This window comes from Camellia sinensis, chromosome 10, assembly GCF_055761805.1.
Source record: "Camellia sinensis isolate YWXY chromosome 10, ASM5576180v1, whole genome shotgun sequence".
NCBI classification, from domain to species: domain Eukaryota; kingdom Viridiplantae; phylum Streptophyta; class Magnoliopsida; order Ericales; family Theaceae; genus Camellia; species Camellia sinensis.
Genome location: NC_138970.1, coordinates 76882650 through 76902823, shown reverse-complemented (window position 1 = coordinate 76902823; position 20174 = coordinate 76882650). Strand labels below are relative to the sequence as shown.

At 35.4% G+C, this 20174-nt stretch overlaps 3 protein-coding genes across 4 annotated transcripts; 2 read left to right on the top strand and 1 right to left on the bottom strand.

Annotated features, from left to right (window-relative positions):
- Window positions 1-299: 299 nt before the first annotated feature.
- On the top strand, window positions 300-18114 carry LOC114301055 (ras-related protein RABC2a). Of its 2 annotated transcripts, none has more exons than XM_028245956.2 (6): window positions 300-637; window positions 12811-12879; window positions 14527-14592; window positions 14775-14896; window positions 16723-16851; window positions 17667-18114. In XM_028245956.2, the coding sequence occupies exons 1-6, from the start codon at window positions 499-501 to the stop codon at window positions 17775-17777; spliced, it is 636 nt and encodes a 211-aa protein (XP_028101757.2). In that variant the 5' UTR covers window positions 300-498; the 3' UTR covers window positions 17778-18114. The 2 variants fall into 2 exon arrangements, with proteins under 2 accessions (XP_028101757.2, XP_028101758.1); XM_028245957.2 differs by lacking the exon at window positions 300-637 and adding an exon at window positions 3817-4493.
- On the bottom strand, window positions 4798-10425 carry LOC145801173 (uncharacterized). Its single transcript, XM_082891679.1, has 2 exons — window positions 9584-10425; window positions 4798-9488 (listed from the first exon to the last, which is right to left on the bottom strand). Exons 1-2 carry the CDS (start codon window positions 10423-10425, stop codon window positions 8870-8872), a joined length of 1461 nt encoding a protein of 486 aa, XP_082747805.1. The 3' UTR covers window positions 4798-8869.
- On the top strand, window positions 6106-6991 carry LOC145801175 (uncharacterized; the record flags this gene model as incomplete). The annotated part of the gene is made up of 1 exon (XM_082891680.1): window positions 6106-6991. A coding segment is annotated over one exon (666 nt), but the record flags the coding sequence as incomplete, so codon positions are not given.
- Window positions 18115-20174: the final 2060 nt, after the last annotated feature.

The window sequence follows — 20174 nt, the reverse complement described above, 5'->3', positions numbered from 1 at the left end:
AAGTCACATTTCATCTCTCTACTATATCATTTTAATCTCAATTCATATTATATATTTTTTCATAAATAAAAAAATCGGCATTACTATATGCACCAATTAGTAGACTGCTTAGTGTACAAACACTAGCTATGACATTATTATTAATTACACTCATTAATCATATTATAAATATTAAAAATCTCTTAAATTATATCACATTATCAATTGATACATTAATTAATATAGTAATTAGTACATATAGCATTATTCTTAAAAAAAAAAAAAAATACTAATGTAACCCCCTCCAAACAGCCCCGTAAATACACACTCACCTATAGATACATATCATACTTTCTTTCTATTCCAACATTAGAGAAAAGAGATATGCATTGAGCTTTCACTTTTTCTCTGCTTTGTTTTGTATCTCATTAAATACACAACATTGTCACTGTTGTCGTCCTTGTTGTGGTTAGAGAGAGAAACAGAGAGAGAAGGTAGAGAGAGAAACATTGATCATCAATGGGTTCGTCGTCAGCACAGAGCAGCAGTTACGATCTGTCATTCAAGATCTTGCTGATCGGCGACTCCGGCGTTGGCAAAAGCAGTCTTCTCGTCAGTTTCATCTCCAACTCTGTTGAAGATCTCGCTCCTACCATTGGTACTCACTTCATTTTCTCAATATATATATATATATATATATCAGTGTAATTTGAATTATCAGCTTTTGGTTGATATCTGATTTGATTTTTTGAACTCTTAAGTAGTTAATGTATGTTGATTTGATTCAACTTGTATGGATTTGAAGTGTTTTTTTTTTTTTTGGTTTATTTACTGTACATTATATGTTAGGAGATTTGTGAATTTGTGAATTAGAACCAAATTTTAATTTTGATTGGAAATTAATACTTGATGAGCCCTAGAAATAGGTTGTCTGATCATATGTGAAATTGTGCAAATCTTGTGTGGTGCCATTGGTTGAAATATGCAGCTTGGATGATCAACTGTTGTATAGGCATAGCTTTAGTCTTAATAGTTGGCTTAAGCACAAAAGCTTAGTTCAGTTGCAGCCATGTTGATCAAAAAGAGGTGCTCAATGACTTGTATTGATCGGGGGCCTTACATAATCAATCAATCTGGATCTGTCGTTACCCATGACTCTATGTAGGAATGGAAAATGGGTGATTAGGTGTGAACGGTTAACCAAAGGTGTCTTGGAGGAGAACTCCATCGATCTTATTACATTCATACACAAAGCAGGAAAGTAGGGTCACGGTAAGAGAAATTTGGCGAGCAAGCTGTGGTGATCCTTGGTCCTTTGTGCTTTGCTTCAATTTTATTTGCGTTGTGATTATATGAATTTTTTTTTTTGATGGATTTCTAAAGTGACTCAAAAAGAGTAGCAAGTGTATGTTCATGCAATTTTATACCTGCTTTCCTTGATTCAAGTTTTGTTCTCTATGTGGTCCATGCTCTTTGGTCATTTCTCCAAGAATTTGTTTTCCCTAATCAATTACTCCCTACTAAACAAGTCTATGGTTTTGACGTTTAGCATGCTCAGGGGCTGTGAAGTCCACATACTAGTAGATACAGCTAATTTATAAAGAACACCAGAAATTCCTGTTGCTTATGCAGTTTGTCTTGAAGGGATGCTGTTATTTTGAAGTGCAACATAATAATGTTTTCACGTGTCACTGTAAAGAAAAAAATGTAAAATAGCCATGCCAATGTGATGCTCAACCCATCTTGTAACTCATTAGGTAAATTGCGTAGGCAACAAAAGGAAAAAAAAAGATGAGTTTTTTTTATGGTCAACCGGCTAGAGAACTGCTATGTTGCAACTTTGATTGGTAATATTGCTTGTGTTCACGAAGGGAGGAAATATAAAGAATTGAAGAAAAAGAAGGGAAAATATATACGCCCTTATTTCCAAAAAATAGCTGCAAGGAGGTAAATTCATATATCTGAGCAAGTTAGCAAGATATATATATGGATGTTTTTTTATCTAGTGGTAGTTGATTAGGACGCCACTAGTTTAGTGGTTAAAATTTGGCCTATCAACTTTGAGGTTGTGGGTTCATACTCGAGGAAATGCCAAAGGTTAGGTTTGTACCCAATTCCCCTCCTCCAAACCCCATCCAATGGAGACTAAACTAGGTTGTACTCATTTATCTTGTGGTAGTTTTATCTCTTCCTTATGTTTAACTAGGGTGCTATTTCATGATTGGAGGTGGGAATAGGATGGGATGCTGCACATACTATTTTGTACCAACTATCTGATTCCTTCCTTCTACTTAAACTAGAGATAGCTTGCTGGGTTGCTGGTCATGAATGCAATAAAATGCAAATTATTCGTAAATCTTATTTATGGATCTACAGAAGTGATTTATTTCTTATTTTGTCTAGAAACATTATTTTTACTCCCTATTGCATATAGTTATCATAGCTTGTGTTATAGCTGCTAAAGAAACCGAATGTGACTTTTGTTACATTGAGTGTTGTAATTCTTCCATCTTGCTAAATTTTTTCTCTCATAGATATGATGAGTAGAGCAATGCCATGTAATAATTCCTTTAGGGCTGAGTTAATCCAGTGCTGGAGTTGGGATATTATCTCGAGGAGCTAGACTACTATCGAAATAAGGTTCGGGTTGCTTTCATTTGATAGGCCTTAAATTGGCAAGATGTTTTTTATCCATATTCTACATAGGCATTGAGTAATAGGGGAACCTTTTGCTAGTGGTTTTATGTTGAAATGGGGAAGGGGCTATCAAAAACATTACTGTATGAATTCCTCGAAATCGAATGTTGTTTTAGCTTAATCTGAAGGGGGATCATTTTAAAACTTGTGAAAATTCTTCAGAAGTTGGGGTTTAAATTTTGGCTTGGCAAAGTGAATTCAAGAAAGATTCAATTGATTATGCAATATTTGTTGGAAATAGATTTATTATTTAAAGATTTGGTGAAATGGAAAATTGCAACTATGACGTAATCATTTCAAATAATATTGAAGCACTTCATTCTAAAAATAGGCCTCTTTTGAGAAATTTGACTCTTTTCCCTTCTCAAAAATCATGTTGACATTAGTTATAATTTAATAAAGCCTCCAGAATACAGAATATGATTTTTTTTTTGGAAAGTAGATTTGATCGATTACTTTTCGTAGAGAGTTAAATATTTTTTTGTCAATATGGACAATCATTAGAGCCATGGTTGTTGACAAAGAACTGCTCACAATTTGTACGATTCCTTCATTAATTTGCTCATGACTTGTAGCTTTGTTCTCTCTTTTTTTTTCTCTCTCTCTCACACACACGCATGCGCGCGCCCGCGTACACACACACATACACATTTTTAAAACACTAGCAGCAAGTTAGTGTAAGACAAAAAGGACTAGAAAGGAGTAACTACTAATTGATAGACCTTCAATAAGCTTATTGTGGTGAAAACTTTAGTATTTAAATCTGATGGGCTGAGTGGTGCTCAAAAAGAGAAGTGAACCAGTAAACCGATCTAGAACGGTCCAAACTGTGCCTTTTTTTTTTTTTTTTTTCTTTTTTTTTTTGAGGGGATCATTAGGTTCAGTTCGAAGTAATTAAGAATCGTTGATTATGGTTCGGTTCATAGATTAACGCTCAAAAAGACTAGAGCAAACCGAACAAAACCATGCTATCTCTTATAGTGTAATACGTATAGGGGTTTCTGTAAAGTACTTGCTTTAGATGAGGGCTTCATTCATCCTATTCACAAGGTACTTTCTCTCTATATAAATATATATATATATATATATGTATATTTCACTAACATATTTTTACACTTCTTAAATGATTCAAAATTGTATTTTTTAATAGTTCTTATATAATATGAATAATTTGTTGTGTAGACACATTTTATAAAAGGCTAGTTTGGTGAATATTCTGAAAAAGTGAATTATTTTTGTTGATATTTTTTAACATACTTCTACAGGTAGAATGAATTTTTATTTTGGTTCTATATGCTAGTTTGATTTTAGAGGTTTCACTGTTTGGTTTGGTTCAACAAATTTTTGAGATAATTGTGATCAAGGAACTAAAAACCAGCTATCATGTACCGAACCGGCCAATATGTGAAGGTTTTTAAAGGAGCTGGTTCGGTCACAGACCTGTATTGCAGTAAGATTGATTTTCTTTGCCAAACCGGTTGGGTTCTGTTTCATAATGGGTCAATCTGGTTACACATGACTGCTTCTCTCCATAACAGACCGGTTCCCACTTCAAAGCAGAAAACAGAGCAGTGGCAGCGCAGTTCATTTCTGTCTCGCTTTTTGGCTGTGAATTTCTTCATTTTATTCCTCCTCAAGGCACAGATCTGAGTTCCTGTGAGTTCTGTCCAAATTTTTTGCTGCAAATCCCCCGTTTCCTTCTTCATTTGTCTTCATTAACATCCCACAAACACAGATCTACGCTTGTACTGCTTCAATTTCTAAAGAAAGAAAGAGAAATATGAGAACAAGAGAGAGATGGTTGGAGAAAAGAAGAGGTATCAAACCAGGAATAAGATTATATAACAAAATATGAGAAAGAAGTGTTATATTTAGAGGCGTTTATTCTTGGTAGGTGTTGACTTTTCTACCCAAATGGTTGATGGTTTTGCTTCCACCAACCAGTCAAAGGGTCTCCACCTAACATCTTTTTATGTCATCAATTCTCTTTGAGCAATGTTATCATTCATTTTTATATTTTCATTAAATAAAAAATGTGTCTCAAAACTATTTTTACTTGACAAATTGATTTTAAGAGAGTTAAAAAAATACATATAATTGTGTTTTAGAAGAGCTGCCAATGATTTTTAAAAATTTGTGACTGCAACACCCATTTCCCAATACATCACTTGATACTTAAGATATCGATACATGTCCCAGTACTGCGATTTAGAACCATGGTAGTACTACATGGAAATCAATAGAGTTCATTGGTTAAAAGACCTTCCTTAGGTTCTGTTCTGCCTTCCTGTTTTCTTCTGTGGTATGTAAGAGGTGAACAGTTCTTGACTAGAACTAAGGCCAATGAAATCACCAGTTGAAAATTGATGGCTCATTGTCTCTCCGATTAGAAAATTGCTTGCAGTGTATTTTCTCTCTCTTTTTTTTTTTTTTTTTTTTTGGCATCTTCAAATACTTAATTCTGTGCACCCAAGTAGCTGCTTTGGCATATCATACAAATGCACCAACTGTATGGTGGTGCCATTGCTCCGCATGCTCCCTTACTCTTATTGGTTAGTCTTTTAAGAATTTTGTTTGATGTCATGCTCAAAGTTTTAATGGTGTTTTCTACCCCTCTTTCCTCTTGAAGGTTGTTTCGAGTCAATATGTTATATTAGCAATAGAGATTTTTGGGTTTTGCTATGCTGGAAAGTCATATAGAAGTTTCATGCTTTACTGGTTGCTGGCATATGCTAATGTAATTTGGATGAGTTGAGAATGGCGTGCCAAGAAATTTAGAGTAGTTTTTGAGATTTATAATTTGTTACTCCACTATATGAGTTGTGCAATTGACCACCTGCTAAACCATGTGATTTAGTGCTAAAAATAGAAGTAGTAATTGCTTGGTGGTGTAGGCAAGATCTGTTGCCAAACTTTGTTGAAAGTTCATTCTTTTGATGGGGTGTGGGGTCGATGTCTTCCTAATTCTCCTTGACTCATCAAATAACACTCGGTTTTGTCAATAGTTTTGACCTCTTAATAGAATTTTCTCCGTCACTTAAACGAAGTTGTTAAAATCCACCTACTCTCCACCTACTTCACCCACTTAAACCTACTCCACTAAACCTAACCCACTACACCACTACCACCTCACCTACTCCACTAAACCTAACCCACTACACCACTACCACCTCCACTTCACCTACTCCTTACCTACTACACACTCACCCTCTTCTATATATAGGAATCATGAATCATTGTAATAAATATAACATTAATATCAATCAATAATACAATTCTCTATTTCTCTTTATACATTAAATTTTCTACATGATATCAGAGCAAGGTTAAGCACTTAGTATTTTTCGCTTCACCGGCGGGCGGCAACCTCGCCTTGGCCGCCCGCCGGACCTCAACCTAATCTGCTAGAATTTTCTACACATACCTTGAAATTTCTTCGAGTCCACCACCACTGCCTCTCCTCTCACTGTTGTCCTCCCATACACCACCGTCTCGATCGTCTTCATCTACAATGTTGCAGTGAAGGATCTCAAGCGTGGTTTTGTTGCATCCAACTCAAAGGATGATCCAGCCAAGGAAGCTGCAAATTTCACCTCCCAGGTTATTATTATGAATCACCCGGGTCAGATTGGTAATGGGTATGCTCCAGTTCTTGACTGCCACACCTCCCACATTGCTGTCAAGTTTGCTGAGATTGATCGTCGATCTGGCAAGGAGATTGAGAAGGAGCCCAAGTTCTTCCGTGAACATGCTCTCCTTCCTTTTACTCTTAGAGTGAGGCAGATGATTTGCTGCTGTAACAAGATGGATGCTACCACTCCTAAGTACTCAAAAGCAAGGTATGATGAAATTGTGCAGGAAGTCTCTTCCTATCTGAAGAAGGTTGGTTACAACCCTGACAAAATTCCTTTTGTCCCCATCTCTGGTTTTGAGGGTGACAACATGATTGAGAGGTCCACCAACCTCGATATGATTACACAGCCCAAGAGGCCATCAGACAAGCCTCCTCTTCTCCACATTCTTGATAACACCAACAGCAACAGTTTGACGCATTTATTAGAGAAAAGGTCCAAAGGCAGCTCCTGTCAAAGCTGATGCTCAGCAGGCTGTACCACCTATTGAAGTGCCAGCACTATCCTTGCACATGGGGGGCACCCACTCATTTCTTTATTGTTTTCTTTTACTCACCCATGTGACCCACGATGCAACCTATACTTTTTCTTTTCTTTACACTCTTGTTCCCCACTTTCTTTATTATATATATATATATATCTCTTTTTATTATATTATATTAAAAAAAAAAAAAAAAAAAAAATCTTCATCTCTCCTCCGTTTGATTTCCAACTCCATTATTTTTATTTTTATTTATTTTCTCCAAACCACTTTCCTTATTTCCTCCATCTTTCATTTTTTGATTTCAAATATATTTTTATTATTTTTTCTTTATTTTTCTTTCACATTCTTTTTAATCTTTTTCCAATTCCCTTCATACCATATAGCTTTGCACACCAAATCATATTTTATTCATCTCAGGGATCAACCCCGATCACAATTTTACACACAAAAAAAAAAAAAAAAAAAAAAAAAAAAAAAAAAAAAAAAAAACCAACAAACAAACAAACCACCACAACACACCCGCACCCACAGTGGGATTTTTCTTCTCTACTCTGCTGCAGGTCTCTTCTTCTTGCTTTTCTCTTGGGTGTCCCTTACCGGCGCTGCCTCCATACTACCCACTCCACCGAGCACGTTCACTCCACCCTGCTCCTCCACTACAGCATATGGTGGACCTCCAAATCGGAACATCACGGTAGCCTTCCGCTTCAGCTCCTTGTTTTCCGCCTTCAGCACACTTATCTCTGCTCGCGCATCCTTATACATGCGCTGGAGCAGAGCCAATTGGCCGTTTAAATGCTGCACCTCATTTGTCCTACTCTGCAGCCGGTGCGACAAGTTTGTGACTGCCGTCATCGTCTCCACACAGGACTTCAAAGTATACTGATTGGCTTCAATGTCAGTTTGCACTGCCATTTTTTGCTCCACAGACCGCATAGGAAAGTTCAACGGAGCAAACCCTGGGGCGCTTGGTTGAGGTTCACTGGCCCCCGCACCAGTTATCTCTCTTGTTGACTCGTTAAGGTCTGGAAAGAGAGTGAGCAGACCACGGGAAGACGAAGCCATTTTCTGGACAACAGAGTGTTACAGAGTGTCTCTCTCAGAAATCTCTCTCAGAAAACAGAGTGTTACAGAGTATTTCTCTCAGAAATCTCTCTCAGACAACAGAGTGTTACAGAGTATCTCTCTCAGAAATCTCTCTCAGAAAACAGAGTGTTACAGAGTATCTCTCTCAGAAATCTCTCTCAGAAAACGAAGAGTTTTTCAGAGTTTTTCTAGCAGGTTTTTGTCTCTGCTTCCAAGCCTCAGCCTCCGCTTCGGTTTATAAAGACCATGACAAAGAGGCCGACACGCGTTCTGTCGATCACGTGCATCGCCGCGTGTCTGGCGCACCTTTTGATGGCACGCCTTTTTATAGATTGGGCACGCCTTTTGATGGCACGCTTTTTTATGGATTGGGCACGCTTTTTGATGACACGCCTTTTGAAAGATTGGGCACACCTTTTGAGGGTGCGACTTTATAAGGGTCCGACAAGACTCTGTAAACTGTCCCGACATTGATTCCGGTTAGCTCCTTTATGGGTCCGACAAGACTCTGTAAACTGTCCCGACATTGATTCCGGTTAGTTTCTACAAGGGTCCAGCAAGACTCCGTAAACTGTCACAACAACTGTCACAACCTAAGAAGCACGGACACGGACACGCGACACGACACGGACACGACACGGACACGCAAAAACGCAAATTTTCAAAAAATAGGGGACACGACACGCCGGGGACACGTTCAATATATATAATTAATTTTATTTATTATATGTCATAAAATTATTAAAAAAAAATCAAATAAAGGTAATAAAATATACAAAATAACACTATTAAAATTATAAAAAATAAACATTTAATTGATTTAACATAATATATATCGTTCACAATTAATATAAAATGGCATTCCATCAATACATAACATGTCATTCGAAGCTACCAACCATCATTTGATACAAAATGCATGAAAATCAAACCACAAAATATAAAATCATCCAATGTACCAATAACTATTACAAAATCCATAAATATCAACCTAAGTAGAGGAAACTATTACAACATCTTCACCACCGCCTCCATCTTCTCCTTCATCTGTAAATAGGACCGCCTCCATAGCCGGTTCATCAAGTGAGAGGTTAGCTATCCCAAGCATTCCAATATCATCAAGTGAGTCAAAGTTATCTCCGGCAATATCCCACATTTTTGTCTCTCCTTGCAAGTATTGGGAGCTCCTCCTTGATAAAAGACGAAGATTGCTATGAATGAACACCAAATCCTCCGCGCGTTGAGGGACCATCTTGTTCCTTCTCACTGAGTGAATAAAGGAGTAAGTACTCCAATTTCTCTCACAACAAGATGAAGAGGCAGGTTGCACAAGCAATCTCAAAGCTAGTTTTTGAAGAGATTGTGCATATGCACCATATGCACACCACCAAGTATAAGGATCCATGTGCCACCTATTATGAATGGAATCATACTCTGAGAATGCTTCAACATAACCCGAAAATTTTCCAAACTCAGTTATCACCTTGGTTCGCTCCGTGATATCTTCAAAATACCTCTTAAAACACTTGTTCCTCTCACGTGTCACCTCTTCATCCCTATGTGGAGGAACTCTATTTTGATCCTCATGGAGCCACTCATCACTATAATACCTACAATCCAAAATAGGAAAAATAATTATTTTAAGAAAGACTAGATAAGTCCATTAAAATGAAAGATGTAAAACAAATTTAAATGTGGTACTTACTTTGGATTCAATGAATGTGCCATACAATGGAGAGGAGTATTGTTTTTATTCCAACGATCCACGAGAATTTGATGCACCACATTGTAAAATGTAGATTCCTCATCTATTCTTTTCCCTTCATGCCTATAAATTGACATCTTCACTTTCTCTATCATTGAGTCCCACATATCATATACTAAGTGAAGGCAAGGTTTGTCCGTATCACAAGCCCTAAGCATGTCATATATAGGACCCGTGAAGGAAAGAATATAATCAATGTAATCCCACCACACATCATCCAAAATCTTTTCTTTCACAAATTTTGCCTTCCCAACATCATCCTCTCTATAGCAATTCCACTTGTCACTAATTACCATTGCTTGAAGACCACGTTTTATAAGCTTTAACCTCTTGAGCATAACAATTGTAGAGGCAAATCGTGTTTCGGCAACCGAAAGCAACTTCAATGACACAAATTCATTGTACATAGCCAATCGCATTGAGTGATTAGAGATAAAATTCTTAATCATCAAACCATCTCCGGCAATATCAGTAATCCAACTACATTCTTCATATGTGACTTCATTCCTCTCAATATTCTTTGCGGCACAAATATTTTTCAAAGCTAGATTTAATGTGTGCACCACACAAGGAGTCCATAGAATATGAGGGAATTGAGCTTCAATGAGTTGTCCGGCTGCCTTACAATTAGGAGCATTATCCGTGATGACTTGAACCACATTACTTGGCCCAACCTCATTAATCACTTCTTTCATCAAATTTGCAATGAAATATTTGTCTTTAGTTTCTCCAGAACAATCAACTGCTTTAATGAACATAGGCCCACTTTCACTCACTGCCATAAAATTAATCAAAGGCCTCCTTTGAGAATCACTCCAACCATCACTAACAATGCTCACCCATTTTTCCTTCCATGTGCCCCTAATTGGTTGCAACAATTTATCAATGTTTGCCCTCTCTTTTTGAAGTAATGTGGTTCGTAACAAATTATAACCGGGAGGCAAATATCCAGGAATATTATGATTTGCAGCAAATGTGTAAGAGCTAACATAGTAAGGATTTCTTGCAAGATTAAAAGGTACCCCCCCCCCCCCCCCCCGAGTAGAACATCCTAGCAATTTCAAAATGCAATTGCTCTCTATCCTTCAAGTTGAATGCTTTCTCAATAGCACTTCCACTCCCACTCCCAGGCGCATTCCCACTCCCACTCCCACTCCCACTCCCACTCCCACTCCCACTCTCACATGTTCTCCTCTTCTTTGATTCATAAGCATAACTACTACCCACTGATACAGTGGAAGGAGGCAATGGTACATTTTTGGGAAGAGCATTTTTAATTCTCAGCTCAGCAGCATCATTCTCATTTTGTAGTTGTGAAAGTTTTTGACTTGTCACTTTCTTACAAGCACCAATTCCCTTTCCTGGGAGTTTTAACAAGTGTGCCCTTACTCTTGTATATGAACCTTTGAAAGTATTATTACAAAATTTACATTGTAATTGGTAATTTCCTCCTCCTTCCCCAGGTTTTGCTAATTTAGTTATATACTTCCACAATGGTTTATTCTCATCAAAATCATCATCAGGTATATCATTAGAACTACCACCCGTAGCCATTGTTTCAGAATTAATAATTGGTCCCTATAATAAAATTAATAAACATACATTATTAAAATTATATCCTCAAATAATAGAAGAGAAAAAATAAAATCAGAATATAAAAAAAATAAAAGAAAAAAAATAAAATAAAACAAAATCAGAGAATTAAAGAAAAAGAAAAGAAAAAATTAAATTAATAAAACAAAAAAAATAAAAGAAAAAAAAATAAAAATCAGAATAAAATCAAAATAAAAGGAAAAGGAAAAAAAAAATGAAATAAAAGAAAGAAAGAAGAGTCTTGGCTGAGACAGAGAGGGAGAGAGAGCTATCGAAGAGAGAGAAAGAAGAGGCTGAGACAGAGAGAGAGAGGGCTATCGAAGAGAGAGGGTGCGATCGAAGAAGATCGAAGAGTCGTACCTGCAAATCGACTGAAGATCGAAGATCGCCGACTGACGACAGACGGCCGACGAGAGACGAGAGACGACAGACGACCGACGTGGAGCAACGACCGACGTGGAGCAACGACCGACGAGAGACGACGTACGACGAAGTCAGGTCTTCTTTCTTTCTCTCTTTCTCAGCTGTTTATCTTCTATTCCATAGTCGATCGAAGAGATTAGGGCTAAACAGATTAGGGCAAATTTGATCTGCTTTTGGTTATTTTCAGATTGACCCCAAAATTTTTTATTAAACTGTGAAATTACCCCGCGCGTGTCCCAAACGTGTCTATAACGTGTCCAAAACGTGTCCAGATGTAAAAAAATTAAAAAAAAAATGGGACACTCTCCCATGCGTGTCGGACACGTGTCCACTGCGTGTCCGACGCGTGTCCATGTCCGACACGTGTCTGACACTGGTACGGAGCCCTCGGAGAGGTGTCCGTGCTTCATAGGTCACAACATTGTCTGCTACAACGGTCCGACATGACCCCATAAACTGTCTTCTACATCGGTCTGACACCGCCATCCAGTGTCCTCTGCACCGTTATGACACCACCATACAGTGTCCTCTACAACGTTATGACACCCCCATACAGTGTCCTCTACAACGTTATGACACCTCCATCCAGTGTCTTCACCAATGGTCTGACACGACCATACAGTGTCACCTATCCTCTTTTATTTTTATGTATTTTCTTATTTTGTTACTCTCTCCAAACTCAAGTTGGTTAGTTCCTATCCCCCTTGAGTTTGCGGGGGGCTGTTAAAATCCACCTACTCTCCACCTACTTCACCCACTTAAACCTACTCCACTAAACCTAACCCACTACACCACTACCACCTCACCTACTCCACTAAACCTAACCCACTACACCACTACCACCTCCACTTCACCTACTCCTTACCTACTACACACTCACCCTCTTCTATATATAGGAATCATGAATCATTGTAATAAATATAACATTAATATCAATCAATAATACAATTCTCTATTTCTCTTTATACATTAAATTTTCTACAGAAGTAAATGCCTTAGTAAATTTTTTTTCCCATGGAATGGAATTATAATGTTCTGAATACTTTATTGGAATTGAATTAATACAAGCTTGCCTTCTACGTGACGGGATGAAATTTTTGATCTAATCATAAATTGATTTTTTTTTTTTTTCTCATCTCAACTATGATTAGGTGTGGACTTTAAAATCAAGCAGCTGACGGTTGGTGGGAAAAGATTGAAGCTGACCATTTGGGATACAGGTAATAAGTGCCAATAGTATATTGTTTCATCGTACCTTCCAAACAAGACTTCCAGGTTTTATAGGACTTTTATTGCCATCTTTAGATGATTATTGTTTGATTGTCACATGTTGGGTATTATTCACACAATTTGGCTAAAACAAGATACCTTTGTGGTAGGTTGTTTCATATGTTTGATATTTTCCTTGTTTTTCCTTTTGGATAATAATGAAGACTAGAATGAGGAAATGAATATAAAATTAGGGTTGCCCAAGAGGAACATCTAAAAGCTAAGAAGCACGTTGCATGACACAAGAAGGAATAAAATATATATATATATATATATATTTACTTGCTATGTATATGAATAGAAATTGGGCAAACTGCATTTAAGTGGAGACAATTCAAAATATATGCACTTTCATGGAGGTGCAAGTCAGAACAAGTGAGAGTTGTATCATTGTGTCATAGCTTTCACTTGTAGACATGTCACAACTCTCACTTGCAGACACAACTCTTACTTGCACTGGACACAAGCTCACTTGCTCTACTATGAAAGTGCAATTTGTTTAAATTATTCCCATTTAAATGTACTTTTCCCTCATGAATTTAGGGCATGGAGAAATGAGAGACATCAATGTATATGTAGGTGTATTTTTGTTTCTTTCCACTTTCACCTTTTTTGTTTCCATATATTTCACTTTTAACCAAAATAATCTTTTGAAAATTATATAATAAAGAAAAAACAACAATTGTCTTGAGGCATGTCTAGACATAGGACATGCATGTCTATGAAATGTCCCTAACATGTCTTGCGAAAACAATAATAATTGAAAAAAAATGACATGCCACACGGCATGTCCAACATGTGGATACGCGTGTCTGATATCTCCTGCACGGGCGCGGCACCCATTTTGGAGTGTCCGTGCTTCCCAGTTTAAGGGCGAAGGGTTTTACACCCTTCTAACCTACCAGATTTAGGAAGAACTAATTGATCCAGGCTTGTAAATTTGTGAATGAGCGTTTGAATTATCCATACTGTTTTTTGTGATATTGTCAAACATATGAGCATGTCTCCATAGCTAGTTCTTTTTTCCCATTTTATCACATTTGAGTGATTTCCTTACATGTCTAATTTTTCCCTCTTGCCATTTTGAAGTGACAAAACTTCCGCCTTAGACTTTGTGGAATTGAAAAGGGGTTATGATCATTCACCTTATCTCTAATGATACAATAATTGTGGATCATTTATGTGATGGACCTTGAAAATGTTAATATGATAACTAACTTCGAATGAAGATGTACTGAAGTTTGATATAATTAACCTTTTTTTATGCCAAAATAGAGATATCCATTATATTTGTTTGTTAGAGGTGCTTACTGCTCTGTTGGTACAGAAAGGAAATATTTGTGTGGATTCAAAAGAAGAAAACAAGACTTTTACTATGTGATTAAGAGGTGTTGCCTTTCTAGGATGGGTGATGCCTATGAGACAATGTCTATATATTATTTAAGCTTCTGTAGTGCTACATGCATTAATACATTGAATTTTTTTATTTATTTTAATCTATCATCTTTTCTTTTGATTAAATTGACAAGCACAATTTTTTTCCCATAGCAATGTCAATAAATTGTGATTGGTATGTAAACTCATGATATCTGTTGCAGCTGGACAGGAGAAGTTCAGGACATTAACAAGCTCTTACTATAGAGGCGCCCAGGGGATTGTTCTTGGTAAGCCATCAACAATAAAATATTATGGGGGTGTAAGGAAAAATTTATTTTACTGAATTTGTTGACTACAATTCATCCCCTTGTAGATATGTAGCTAGCGTAATATTTTTCTATTTTTTGTAGTGCATTATTCTTCCATTATTTTACTTTATTGAGGTGACACGGTTTCCCTTGATCTACAGTTTATGATGTGACACGGAGGGAAACCTTTACAAACTTGTCAGATGTGTGGGCTAAAGAAGTTGATCTTTACTCAACTAATCAGGATTGCATTAAGATGCTTGTTGGTAATAAAGTTGATAGAGTAAGTTCTGCATTTTCTCTTCTGTTCTTGAAAAATTGATCCCGAATAGAAAATGAATTAGATGGTTAAGGGACCAATACATATGTGATCATACGGGCATCCTTCTAGATTGACTTTTTGTCTCCTATAATCTGTGTCACATGTTTGCTGTGAGCGAAAGTTCACTCTAGATTTTGATTAGTTCATTATTGTGATTTTCTCTTACTTTTTCTGATTTATTGCATGTTGCAAGATAAATGCTTCAGAATAGATCTCATTCTCTCTCTATTGCAAAAGCAAATAAATGAGAGAAAAAAATGATCAATTGAAATGATATGGAATATTTTTCCTCGGTTTTGTCTTGATTCCTCAAGGTACCACTGTGCTATTGTTTTCTGACATGACAAAACCAGGGGCGACGCTAGCTTGGGGTTGATGGGGTCCCATCAACATATCAAAAACTCTTAATAAAAAAACTATTTGTATTATTAATGTTTTATTTAATATGATTTAATCTGATTAAAATATTGAGGAACCTCATCGTATAATTTGACATCAGTGAATGAATAATTTTTTAATTACATATATACAAGAAAATGTGTTTGACATTATTAACAATGAAGTTATTATGCAACAACAAAAAAAAAACAACGCTCAATTAGTACACATTAATGTGTGTTTGGGAGGGTACACATTAATGTGTGTTTGGGAGGGAAAAGATTGAGTACACACCTAACCTTTGGCATAATGCACAAAGTGGTGGCCCCCAAGACTTGAATCCATAACCTTAAGGTTATTAGGCCAAGTCTTATCCATTGAACCAATGGTTACCACTGAGTTATTATGCAACAATTCTAAAAAAATAAAATAAAACCTCATCAAATGCAATTGTAAAAGTTTATGTTATTTATTGTCAAGACAAATAGTATAATATTTTTGCGGTTTATTCTACTTAAAGTTTGAGAAGTTTAGTAATAAAAAAATAAAAGATAAAGTTTGAGAAGTTTAGGGCATCGTTTGGGGTTTGGCTTTTTAAATAATTTTTTTTTAAAAACTTTTTGATCGTTTTATAAGGTGAAAAAAGTCAAATTTATTCAATAATGACTTTTTTTAGTTGAATGAAAAAACATATTGACTGGTATATATGACTTGCTTTTTTTTTAGCAGCTTTTAGCTTTCTATTTTTCTATTTTTTTTAAAAAATCTTTTGGTTTTTTTAATCTAAAAGTCAAGTTTTCAAACAAGGCCTAAATGTTGTTTAGTTTAAAAGTTTTATTTTTTATTTTTATTTTCTAGAATTTGTGGAACTTGAACATGCAAGGTGACCCCATCTGTACAAATTTCTGGAGTCGCCACTGGACAAAACTACAAAATTCCTTCTGCTGTTGGTTTTATATGTTTATTCTCTTATTTAAGATCATAATCAGTAAATTAAATGGATATAGAAGAGTTGGACCCTATGTACTGGATGTATTCAAGGGAAAGGTCATAGTCAGAGCAAAACCTTTGTGTTGAAGTAATGGACTCTAAAAATATAAATCAAAGAGACAAGAAATCATACAATTCTTTCATTTTGGAAGAGAAAATGCATCTCAAAAACCTTGAGGTGGTTCACAAATAGATAGAATATTGTGTTTTTCTATGTAAAGTGGAACTTATAAAACTTGATGATAATGATATGATCTATATTTGTCTGATGAGTTACTGTCAATAAGGAACTTTTGTTGTAGTCTGCCACAGATGTATTTGATTATTCTTCCTTCTGCATTCATTTACTAATTTCACTTGTTGAAAGGATGGATTGACCTTTTTTGTTATTCATATTTTAAGAATTCCATGCATGACAGGAATCAGAAAGGCTTGTAAGTAGAGAAGAAGGAATTTCTCTTGCTAAAGAGCATGGATGTTTATTTCTTGAATGTAGCGCTAAAACTCGAGAAAATGTGGATCAATGCTTTGCAGAGCTTGCTTTAAAGGTAAGAGACAAAGCATTTATACCTTTTATCTTTCCTGTTGAATTGACTAATTGTACAGAGTAATTTTTTAGAAGTTACCACTTAACCATAACTTATTTTTTTCTTGGTTATAAAAAGTTACTAATAACTAAAAAAACTTAAATTGAATATAAATCTGCAAAATATGTTATTCATTAAAGGTTGATGCAGCCTTCAGATAAGTCTAATGCTGTTTACTTCCAAATAGAAGGACCATGTTATAGTTATATGAGTAATGATATATAAACAAAAAATTCATGCAGGATTTTCATCCAGGCTCAGTGTGAATTTTTTACTTTAAAAACAAAAGGTCCATAAAAATAGATTTTATTTGCAGAATTGCCATTGTCGCCTCATTCTTGTGGTGTTTTCTTTATGTATTTTATCTATGAATAGAGTTTTCCTAATTATATCGCTTGGTATGGAGTTCTTCAAACCATTAAGGAGTTGTATGAACATATATGTAAGGATAGACTAGGCATTTATTTGCATGAATTACAATGCAGAATTTGGAGATGGGATTGGTTCAATGATTGTACTGGTTGCTATTGAGTGTGAAAAGTCTTTCTTTTTTTTGGGTTAAGAGTGGATCTCGGGTATGGTTGCAAATTGGGAAACATCAAAAGCTATAAATCTGACAATTTCACTTGCCCATGATCTGTAAAATTTGTCTAATTACTTCGAAAGTTTCTTAAAACACAGTCAGCAAAATGCTACTATGAAATAGCTAATTATGTCATTCGATTACATAGAGTACATTTTCTGAGCTAAGTTCTACCCATTTTTTTCCCCTTCAGATAATGGAGGTTCCGAGTCTTCTGGAAGAAGGGTCTACCGCAGTTAAAAGAAATATCTTAAAGCAAAAACAGGATCACCAAACACAACCTAGCGGTGGTTGTTGCTCATAAAATGCGAGGTCGCGATGTGAGAGAATATGAAAAATATAAGGGCCATTAATGGCAGGCTCAGTTTATCAGTTAACCATTCATGATCAGTTTATGTATATTGGTAATTTCTTTTCTTTTTTTGTGTTTCTTAACACTGTTGTGCTTGAGTTGTCCCGGTAACTAGTATTGCTGTTCTGGGAGTATTGGCACTCAAATAACATCTATTTAGCTTGTGTAAAGTTTGTTTGATTGATTGTTTTTCTTTTCCTTGTTACTTACACAAATTGTATGGACATAAATTTGCTTGTATTTTATCTGATTTAATGCGAGTTCTTTTTACTTAGTGATTTGAATGACACTTCACTCTTCATTGCTACTGCAAATGGTTTTTGTTATGTTTATAATTGTTAAACCGAAATGAGCTACATAATTGTCAGTTGGTGCTGATGTGCTTCACATGTTTTCTTATTATTATGTTTATTTATTTTGAATATATATGTGTACCAAATATATATCTTAAATGGGGCTCCAATTACTATCCTAACTTCATCAAAACAATTCAAAATTCCAGCCTTCTAAGCCAGCAACCAATTCAGGAAAGGCAAACCGAGACATTTAAGGTTACCCTAAGTCATGGGGAACATCATCGTTGCACTATCAGAGCGCTTCTCGTAGAGGAGGTTGCTGCTCTTGTTTCTCTTGAATTGGTTCAATCTTCTAGCTCTTTGAATCACTTAAATTCACCACAGAACACATTCAAAATTACATCCCTTCCAGTAAATCTATTCTGTATTGAAAATTTTATCCAATGCTTTTGAACTAATCTGATTGCCAGAACATTTCAAGATTTATAAAACAATAATATAAATTTCATAGAGAAGCTAGCTGACTCCTAACTTCCCTCCATGTCCTCAAATGGCTTACTAACAAAAATTGATCAACATTTATACAAATTTATGTGCGAGTAACCTAGAAAAGAAAGGTGAACAAAAATGGTAGCTACAATGACCAAAACAGAGTTCAATATCTTTATTTATCAGGACTACTAGCATGGCATAACATTGGAATAGGAATTAAAAGATATCACTGTATCATTTCAAATGCTAACCTTTACACAAATATTTGTTTTTGTAGGAGAAGTAGCAGCAGCCAACAACAATCTTATAGCATCGACATGGTCAAGAGCCAACAATAGGACCTTTGTCAATGTGCTTTTGGTAGTTTGGTTTCACGAAAAATAAAAAATCAGGGTGTCCGTCTATTAGGCAAGTTAGACAATTGTCTAAGACCTCATATTTGATAATGCCAGGGGGTGAGCTCACCCGACGAGTGTGCTTAAAATCTAAATTTTAATTTTGAATTGAAAATATATCTTCTATGTTGTTTATGTAGTGAATACTAAGTGAGTTGTTCACTTTTAATAATATAAAATAGTGTATATATATACACTAAGCATTATTACATCCATGCTATGCACGGTCTAACACAAATAATTAAAACTTAATATTAATTTTATATAGTAAGCAAAAAATATTTTTAAAATGGAGAAGAAAATAATTTAGAATCAAGTAAATTTTAATTATTTTCAATACAATTACAAGTAATTTCTTTTTTTTTGACATTAATGGTGTGTTCTAAGAATTAAATAACAAAAACATGTGCTATAACATAATTAGAAAAATTAAGAATAAAAAATGGAGTAAATTACAAAAGCTGCACTTACAATAAAACATAAACACATTATGTTATTATTGTTTTGTAATTATAGCTTGTTTTATGTTAGAGTTCAACCAATGATATATCAAATCATGTGTGTCAATTAACTTTTACTCCTTTCTGCAAAAAATTGTTAACATAAAATATAAATTATAGAATGAAATATAAAAGATAACAAAGAAAGTAGTCTTTTTCTCGGGTCACCCTTCAAAGTAATTTTTAGCTCGCTAAGCATAGCCGTAAAATATCTCGTCTAATACTAACAAGGGTTGGTTCAGTTGGTAAGGTTTGTTCCCTTCGCCTATTTGGCTTAGGTTCGAGTCCTGCTGCCGGCAGTTCTTTATTGATGGGCGATAGTGCGTAATGTTTTCCCTGACCCTGGAATGGGGTAGCTTCCCCTCCTCCTAAACTTTTTAGTTGAATCAAAAAAAAAAAAAATCTCGTCTAATAGATAAATTACAATTAAGTTAACCATTGAAAATAAAAATTAAAACTTGAGTTTTGGTTTGGCTAATCTAGTATTCAGCCCACCTTAAAGCCATTCTTTTGGTCCGATTCCACCAAGGTCAATTTTTTCCCTAATTTTTAAATTAATATATATATTTTAAATGTTTCACATGAAAAAAATTAAGAAACTAATATATAACGTAATTAAATATAAATTAAGCAATTTTTTTTTTTTTTACCATACCTCTAAGAGAA